The 10,000-nt window shown below is 46.9% G+C and overlaps 1 protein-coding gene across 2 annotated transcripts in view; it reads left to right on the plus strand.

Moving 5' to 3' along the window:
* ctnnd2b (catenin (cadherin-associated protein), delta 2b) overlaps window positions 1–10,000 on the plus strand; it is a 74,807-nt gene that overhangs the window by 22,014 nt on the left and 42,793 nt on the right. For both annotated transcript variants that reach the window (XM_063219020.1, XM_063219021.1), the window contains exons 3-5: window positions 4,153–4,187; window positions 5,481–5,594; window positions 9,514–9,686. In XM_063219020.1, the coding sequence (XP_063075090.1) occupies window positions 4,153–4,187; window positions 5,481–5,594; window positions 9,514–9,686 (322 nt within the window). The remainder of the gene's footprint in view (window positions 1–4,152; window positions 4,188–5,480; window positions 5,595–9,513; window positions 9,687–10,000) is intronic.

The following is a 10,000-nucleotide window of genomic DNA, read 5'->3' on the forward strand; positions in this document are numbered from 1 at the left end:
CCTGTCCCACAGGCTGCTGCTCCGTGCACTGAGCCTGGCAGTAGAACCAGAGAGAGTAGAGAGAGAGGGGTTCCATAGGCCCATTGTTTTATTCTATCCGGGTTCTATTATTGGAAGAGGGAGGGGGGAAATCCCCCTTTAGGCAGACCTAAGGACTGTTCTATTCAATGCTAGGAGTATTATGACACGCCCCTTTAGGCAGACCGGAACCTGTTCATGTTAGGTGCCCATAGCAACCTATTACATTGGCATATCTCTACTTAAAGAATCTCTGGTAGAACCACGAGGGGGGCATGAAGCATGGGAGAATGTGCACATGTTCTGTGTTCTGTGTTTTTGGCTGTTTTTGGAAGAGAGCGTCTAAACAAAGAGAACCGGAAGCAGATGGATGGCTTGTTTTGTTTTGTTGTGCTTTGTTGGTCTGATGATGTGATTTATTAAGACGTCTGTTTAAAGAGGAGCGATTAACTGTTGACCACAGAGTGACCGAGCGACGGAAAACCGTTTAGTCTGCCCCAGCTGTCATGCCGTTCTTTTAGGAGTTCATTATCCATTTAGAAATCGACAGGGAATCACTTTTACCAAAGTCCACTGTCATTACAAAAGCAACAAACCAACAAAACACAATCATCAGAGCTGGCTTCGATTCAGTTGTGTCTGTGGTTTTGCGCGGGAAACTTGCGAACCTCAATAAACCAGAATCGGTGCCGCACCCAGACCAGCAGGGGTGGGACGATTATGAAGCTGTGTGGACGTTTGTGTTTTATTTTTGCATCACGTCGGAGGTTCACGTCGTATCATTATGGCTGCGAGCTCAGCTCACCGCACTGCAATTTGAAGTGGATTCCGGAGCGCTTTCCGATCTGCGTTTTTGTAATCACACCAAATTTGTCTCTCGAGCTCGGCCACCATGACATAGTTAGCGTGTGTGTGTGTGTGCGTGTGTGTGTGTGTGTGTGTGTGTGTGTCTGTGTGTGTCTGTGTGTGTCTGTGTGCGTGTGTTTGTGTTTGTGTGTGTTCGCAAAAAGGGGGGGTTGTTTGTGTGTGTGTGTGTGTGTGCATGCGTGTGTGCATGCGTGCATATGTGCGCGCATGCGTGCGTGCGTGTGTGTGTGCGTTGGTGTGTGTGCGCGTGTGTACATGCGTGTGTGGTTGTGGGCAAGGCAGTCGCTGACTGGAAATGGGTACAATCTGCTAATGATTCTTTTACAGCCACGCTGCCTCACTTGGCTGCCTGGGCTTGTTGCTTAGTCAGAGAGCCACCTCCAGCAATGGGGTGCTGTCCCTCCATGTGAGGCCGATGAGGGGCCTGTCTCGCCCATTGTGCCCTGGAAAATAGGTGATGAATAGGGCCTCTGGAGAGAAGAGCACTGGCCCTATTAGCATGTGGCGTTTTGTTTCCTACGGTAATTCGTCACCCCCATGCAGGACACGGACAGCCATGCAATAGTAGTCTACACACACACACACACACACACACACACACACACACACACACACACACACACACACACACACACACACACACACACACACACACACACACACACACACACACACACACACAGGGAATAGCAAGCCAGGAGGTCGAGAGTTAGAGAAAAAGTGGGAATGAAAGCAGAGAGAGAGAGGAGAGAGAGAGAGTCAATGCAGTGACTTAACAGCTGTTGCTTTGTAGCATAGGGAGCGATGAATGACTATGTAAAGACTTGTAAGAGTGCCTGGTGCTTCTGCATTCCATGAGGTGCGTTTTTTTTTCTGCAGTCAAGAATTGATATTCCACAGAAACTCTCAATTTCTCTGACGCTCGCTATCCGTCTGCAGTGGAATGAAGATGAGTTCATTTTGATTCACCGTAGGACGACAAAGACTTTAGAGGCGTATGCCATTTCCACTTTAAATCATGGCGTAACTGCTGCTGTGTGTTCTTTTTGACTCTGTGATTTAATAAGGATCTGCGATACAACAGTGACGATTCCTGACGTTTGAGTTTGATGACAGATAGGTGGACACGCTCCATTCATGCGACTGTAACGGGACATGATGGTCATTTAAGCTGCAATCGAACGTGGTTAGAGAGTATAGTACCGGCTATAGTGGCTGGCCGAGCTCCAGTATGACGGTATCAAGTGACACATGCCACAGACTACCTTGGTGTCTTCATTACTGTTCAACTGGTGTGTAAAGCCTGACAAAATACAGAGCATGTGGGCAAAAGAAAGACTGACAATTGCTGCCTAAATGGGACATCTTAATTTTAAGTATAATGAATGCGTAATGTAATCCGATATTATTGTTTGCTGTATATTTCTAATATTATGCCATATCTCATGTCCCTGCTCTATATAGCCATCTCATTGCCAGGGGCGGATCTAGCCATTTAGGGGCCCTAGGCAATAAACATGGGGCCCTCAAAAGTCATTATAGACATTATATTATATTACATATTATATTATATTTATTTTACATTATATTATATTAAATATATATATATATATTATATTACAATTCTGTGTTTTGGTGGTATTTTAGTGTTTTGTGTCTATCTTCGATTACTTTACATAAGTGACAAATAAAGATCAAGCCTATTTTTTTGTGTTTTTACCGCTACGGGTGTGACCATTGGGGCCCCCATGGCCATAGGCAATCGCCTTGATTTGCTTTATGGAAAGTCTCCAAAATGCTACAGAACTGCTTGATTTTGGTATCGTATCAATCTACATTTGTGTTTGATTTGGCACCGCTTACTGTAGTTGTACGATAAACTTGGAACTGAAGCAGGCACACATCTCTAATAGGTCTCTAATTGTTGGAGATGAAATGTTTTTTTGCTGGGTGGGACGGCTTCCCAGACACAGTTTAATCCTTGGATTAAATCGTATAATTAATATGGCCATTTTCCACTTAGGAACAAATGTTGCTTTATCAGCCTTGACTCCAGATCCTTTAGGCTGCTCCTTGACTCTTCGGCTCACTGGTCGCACTATTCAAATGCAGAAATGCCCTTTCAACTCGCAAAGAAAAAGAAGGAAGATGGTGTGTGTGTGTGTGTGTGTGTGTGGTGGGGGGGGGGGGGGGGATGGGGGGGTTGTCACAGATTGACCATACGACGCATTTTGTTTGACGGGGAACAATAACCATTATATAAATCGCTGGAGCAAACCATTCTGTCCTCAGCCTCAACTGTGCTCTGTGTCATTTCGTCCTCCCACCATGGTGCATACGATGGCCTGAATGAGAGGGAAGTTGCATGAGGATATGCCCGGTTGAATTGCCCTGTTGTAACGAATGAATATTGACCATATGGTTTAAGCTCACCAAGAGGCCTACTGGGGTGCTTCAGTAGTGGTGCTTGGGGTGATTTTGTTGTTCTGTCTGTGCGTGTGTGTGTGTGTGTGTGTGTGTGTGTGTGTGTGTGTGTGTGTGTGTGTGTGTGTGTGTGTGTGTGTGTGTGTGTGTGTGTGTGTGTGTGTGTGTGTGTGTGTGTGTACCTTTGTGAGGCCACTGCTATTGGAGCACACCAACAAGGTGGGGCACTCGCTTCATGTGGGGCCCAAATCCTGGACCCCACTTGTTTTGACCCCTTTTGCTGGGGTAGTTTTGTTGCTACATGTAAAAGTAAAAGTGTAAAAACATTTCTTCACTGACAGGTTAAGGTTAGAGATTGTTTTGGTTTGGGCACAGTTCTTAAGCTATTGTTAGGGTTAATATGAATGGAAGTCAATTATAGGGCCCCAAAAAGATATTAAGGTGGGACTGTGTGTGTGTGTGTGCGTGCGTGCGTGCGTGCGTGCGCGAACCCTGATGGATGAAGACTCCTGTGCTCACAGTGCTGGCCGGGCCTCCGACAGATGACACAGTGCTGGAGAGAGAGACCCCTGCAGTCATGTGGCGTACACCATGCAGCCACACTGCACCCAGCCTGTCACACTCCCTACTGTCCTCTGCCATCCTCTTACATCACCCGGCCATCTCCTCTGTGCAACTCATTTTTATCTAGTTCTTGTCATGTATAAACTCTATTACAGGCTCAAGGCCCACAAGAGACAATACAGTACACAGTTCAATAAGAAATACATTTATATGTTTGTTATACATATGTATGGTTTTTTTTTTACTGACAGCATTATTTTTTTGTGTCTTTATTTGCAGTTCGGCAGATGAGAAGTTTCGCAGGAACAATCAAGGTACGTTACTTCATCGTCGCTACATTGCAAATAGTTCGGTTCACCCACTACCAGTACCCTCAAATGACAGACATTCATATTAGGCGGAGAAGCAGAGTTTTTAAATAAAAAATAAAAATGAATTCAATGAATTTAATGTTTGTCTCTTTTAATCATACTTTCATCTTCACCTGGCTAGCCAGCATTTGATCTTAGCAGAGGTTTTGGGTGTTGTCACATTCCAGTGAGTGGTATTGAGTGGAGTGCAGTATGACTATAGTCTGACTCTCCCACCAACTGACCACAGCACAGTGTTTCTCATTGCTTGCAATACACCGGGCTCTGGATAGACGGATTTTTTTCAAAATCACACAAAAAGGCTACAGCTACACCAGCCACCTTTGGATGCAAACAAGGATGCAAACACCCATTGATATTGCATTGGGATATGAGATGTGAATAGGTGCCCAGTAGTTTAATGCTAGAGTAGAGTAGAGTAGAGTAGAGTAGAGTAGAGTAGAGTAACATTTATTAATTCTGAAGGAAATGAAGGTGTCTGTCAGAGTCAAATTTTCAAAAAGGAGGAAATGGTATGAGGCCTAATTACGGTAAATGGCCACTGGCTAGCTCTACGGGGGTGTTCATGTCCTGCCACCAGCCCTGGGGGTCTGTCCGGTGTGCTGGTTGTGTGTTGGCCTACACAGAGGTTAATTGGTCCTAAACAACGTTTGTGAAAGGGCCTGATCCCTTGCCAGCGTTGGCCATGATCAGTATTGCCTCCAGCGTCCACCACTGCCAGGCAAGTCGGTGCGCTGCTGCAGCCATGGCGACGTAGCGTAGCTGGGAAAAGGTTGCTACAGCAATCATCGCCACCACAGTCACACACCTCCACCTCCTCCTCCACCACCTCCTCCGCCTCCTCCTCCCCCTTTCCTGAGTGTGTTTTTTTTTCTTCCCTCGCCATCAGCTCTGCCTGATAATTATGTGTGTGTGTGTGTGTGTGTGTGTGTGCTGGTGCAGTAGATTGGTGCTAGGAATCACTTATCTTTCATTTAAAAGGTTGGCGGGTCTATCCAAAGGTGTGTGTGCGTGCATTCGTGCGTGCGTGCATGCGTGCGTGTGTGCATTCGTTCGTGCGTGCATTCGTGCGTGCGTGCGTGCATTCATTGTGCATTCGTGCGTGCGTGTGTTCGTGCATTTGTGCGTGTGTTGAGTGACTGGGTGAGTATGCCTGCAAGTATGTCTGTGTTTGCATGTGTGTACTGCATGTGCCGGTGTCCTTTTGACTTATTTTATTCTCATGTCCTTTCACAGACGGACAGGACATAGAGGAGGAGCTGACAACTGGTCTGGAACTGGTGGATTCCTGCATCAGGTCCCTTCAAGAGTCTGGGATTCTGGACGCACAGGAACTCTCTGCTGGAGAACGTAAGTATATAAAGTCCAATCCGCCAGGGCCTACCGCCGAGCTGTGCTGTGCTGTGCTGTGCTGCTCTCTCCTCTTGCCTTGTAATCATTAGCCCTGCAGCCAGCCGAGAACAAGGCTTGGGATATTAGCCTCCGAAAATTAACCCCAGTATTTTACAGCGTGAGTGATGACGGTAGACAACAGAATCACGCTGAGCCACTGATTTGAATCACTTAAGCCACTGTAATCACTTAAGCTGACAGAGACTGTTCTTAAAAGAAATGAAACCACTGAGGGAGCGAGTGAATAGTGCACAATTTGAAAGTGCTCGCTGCTAACTGCTGCTGCAGAGACGCGCAGGTGTTCACTTAGCCCTCTCTTCATCAAACTGAGGACGCGTTTGCATTTCAATTTCCTGTGTTCAGCTGGCTGGGGTGTGGCCCTCCAGAGATCTGGCATACAGGGCATTTTCCCGGTGGGCCGCCAGTCCTCAGGGTCAGGGGCCAACTACTGCTGTTGTGGTTGTGTTTGTTTTCCAAGAAATTGGCTCACAAATTAGAGGGGTAGCCCCATTGGTCCATCGTCAATATAGACAGTGGATTCAGCCAGTCAACATGTAGTATGAAAGTGGCCTGTGTCTGTTCAACAGTTCAAAGTTCCATGCACAGCTCCTAGGTGCTGGTGGATGCAGGGATGTTCAATACTATAAAAGAAAGAAGTCTACCGCACACATTCTTGACTTTATGCTCGTTTTATTAGAGCGAACAACGCGTTTCGCCTCAGTGCGTCATCAGGCTCGCTCAGGTATTGGCCTGTGTCTGTGTTAGGGGCTGACCTATGCCAAACATGCCCGGGCCATTTTCTGGTCCTAGTCCAGCCTTGACTGACACAGTGAGGTTGGGGCGTCATCCTCTCCGTTGTTCCTCTCTCAGGCTGTTGTGTGCTCTGTGGAGTAGTGCTCCTTCTCTCAGGTAATGACTACTTGCTTGGAGTTTTTTTTGTGTGTGTGAAGGAGGAAAGGGTATAGCATAGGTTCAAAAGAAGATGGAAATGAAATGTCAAGCTGTTTCTCAGAGCAAAAAGGAAATCACGTTCATCTTCGCTGTGAAAATGAAAGGATCTTGACAGAAAGGGGCGCTTACGTGATCCAAAAGGCTCTGAGCTCGTGGTGCTTCATTTTTCTGAGCATAATTGCGCCGAAAAAACTGTGAAAAGGCTACTGAAGGTATGGCTGACATGCAGGTCATGACTGAATGTAGGTCTGTCCTAAGGTCTTTTATCAGGGACTGACTACCACAGCTTTTTTTTTTGCCTTTTGCTCTCGGTGTCCATGTCTGTTTTTTTTTTTACCCGCCGTGTGCGTCAGCATTTGTTTGTGTATATATTAACTTGGTCGATTGCCAATCGATTTCCCAAGCAGATTAGCCGTAAATGGCTAATTTGGGGTTTTTCGTGAAGTCTTTTAGTCCTGATTGTATTTCGAGACTACAACAGTAATGAACACTTTAAAGCCTTTTGATGTTTTTGATACAGCAGGGCTGCTCTTTTCCTCAGCCGCGCGCGGTAAAAATAGCAGCTTAATGAAATATTTAGCTCCTCTGATCTGAAATGCAGGTCTAGGAGCATAGGGATGGCATACACACACACACACACACACACACACACACACACACACACACACACACACACACACACACACACACACGGATGTACACACAAACACACACACACACACACACACGCACACACAGACACATGGATGTACACACACACACACTGATGTACACACAGACACACACACACACACACACACACACACACACACACACACACACACACACACACACACACACACACACACACACACACACACACACACACACACACACACACACACTATGCATTTATATGACACACTCAGCGACCAACCACCATGACGGGGATATTTTCTCAAGGCCTACTCCATCCGACGGCGGTGTGTGTGTGCTGCAAATGGACCCCATTTCTGTGTCAGAGATATATCTCAGTCAGCTCTTCCGAGACGGCAGCATTACAATGATTATGTATTCATGAAAAGAGTCAGTAAATGTTTTCAGATAGAAGGCTCTCTTCTCTCTCTCTCTTTTCTCTCTCTCTTTTCTCTCCACGCCATTTCACTTAGATTTAAGTATAGGTCCAACACTCTTTCCCTTAGAGCGCTCGCTATTCTTTCCTTTTGCAATTGAACTCTTTCCCTTACCTTAGAGACCTTAGTGTGGATAATAGGACCAAAAACAACTCAACGGGTCATTGAGAGTCTGCTAATTCTGCAGCTTCTCGGAGCGCCTGAGGAGGAGGAGTAGGAGGAGGAGGAGGAGGAGGAGGAGGAGGAGGTGCGAGGGTAGACAAAGGAAGGTCGTCTCCCAGACATGCGGAGAGGGACAGCTGCTGGCTGACGACCACCAAGTGGCCGTGCTACAGAATTAGGTCACCTGGACACAGGCCCCTTCTTCCTCCTCAACTCACGCCGCAACCAGGTGTCGTTTCACCAGAGAGAGTAGATAAGAGAGAGGTTCCATTGGCCCATTGTTTCCGGGTTCTATTGTCGCAAGGGGGAGGGGGGGAAATCCCCCTTTAGGCAGACCTAGGCAGACCTAAGGACTGTTCTATTCATTCTAGGAGCATTATGACACGCTCCTTTAGGCAGACCGGAACCTGGTCATGTTAGGTGCCCATAGAAACCTATTATGTTGGCATATCTCTATATACTTAAAGAATCTCTGGTTTCACTATCACTCACGACCGCCCTCGCTGAGCGCTTTGGACACGCGGAGCATGCATTATTAAGCCAGAGTAGCCACTGCTGCTGGCATTGGGTGCCACCGCACCGACGACATACCATCATTTCAAAAAATGGCTTCTAATGAAGACACAGATGGGCCTTTCTCAAAACCTAGGACAGTGTCCTTCCAAGTGTATCAGCCTAATTAGTCACGCCCAGTGATTGGATACTCTTTGGTGAACTCTACAGAATATCGTATCACTGGATGTGACTAATAAAGAGTATCTAATCACTGGGTGTTCCTAGTTAGGCTGATAGACTTGGAAGGACACTGTCCTAGGTTTCGAGAAGGGCCCAGACACTGCCACAGTAGGCTCCCTGCTGTAGAGAGGTTGAGGGGGGGTTGACCTGTGCTATGCCTGTCTGTTTTTTTTCCTCATCCCAAACTGTTTCTGGGTTCATCTCCTGCTGACCCCATTCTACAGTGAGTGTTCAGAGATGCTCCACTTTGGCTGCTAAATTATGCATGACCTCGCCAGCTCTTCACTCTTAGCTGGAAAAGACAGAATGAGAGGGGGCGAGAGAGAGAGAGACAGAGAGACAGAGTGAGAGAGAGAGAGAGACAGAGTGTGTGTGTGTGAGAGAGAGAGAGAGAGAGAGAGTGTGTGTGTGTGTGTGTGAGAGAGAGAGAGAGAGTGTGTGTGTGAGAGAGAGAGAGAGAGAGAGAGACAGAGTGTGCGAGAGAGAAAGAGAGAGAGAGAGAGAGAGAGAGAGAGAGAGAGAGAGAGAGCTAGAGAGAGATAGAGACAGAGACAGAGACAGAGATGTTGACTTAGAGTGCGTGATAAAGATATGCGATGATAACCCTCACAGGAGGATAGGACAGGAAGGGCAGGTAACAGGAGCAAGAGTGAGGCTAATAAATATATCATAGCAAAGGGTGAGAAACATGCAGTGAAGAGGGCTTTAGTGAAAGAGGCAGTGGCGGGCGGGGGAGTAAGAGAGGGAGTAGAGGAGAGAGAGAATAGAGAGTGAAAGGGGTAGAGTACGCTCTTGAGCGAGTGAGTGACTGCGTGAGCGTAAGAGAGGACGTGAGAATGAATAAAATCGAGTTAGCGGCGCGCTGCACCGTCTCATCTAGCTGCCTGTCTCAACCCCCGTACCTCTCTCTGTTACAGGACCAGGCATCTTGTCCCAGAGTGCTCTGCAGCTGAACTCCAATCAAGAAGGAAATTATCCATACCCGGCAAGTTACCACAGCAACCAGCCCTTGGCCCTAGGCGATCTATCGGGCTGTCAGGCTCCGCCCCGCAGTGGGCAGGTGGGAGGGGCCTTGAACAACTACAATCAGGTGGACCAGCTGTACTGTAATCCCACCTGTTATTAGTTCAGTTGCCCTATTGGCAGAATAGTAGAATAGAGTATCATTTATTGATCCCGAGGGAAATTAAGGTGTCAAGTAGCATACATACATAAATACAGAAGAAGACACAAGGACATTACACACAACATTGCACATATATTTTGATAGATTGAGGGCGATTCTGATTGGACCTGACCGAGTTAATGTGGTTCTGCCCCACTAGTTGTCTTCACACTACTAAATGTTTAGCCAATAAATCTCAATAATCATATCTAAAGAAGTCTGAGTGAATGTGTTGCTTT

The sequence above is a fragment of the Engraulis encrasicolus genome, chromosome 16, assembly GCF_034702125.1.
Source record: "Engraulis encrasicolus isolate BLACKSEA-1 chromosome 16, IST_EnEncr_1.0, whole genome shotgun sequence".
NCBI classification, from domain to species: domain Eukaryota; kingdom Metazoa; phylum Chordata; class Actinopteri; order Clupeiformes; family Engraulidae; genus Engraulis; species Engraulis encrasicolus.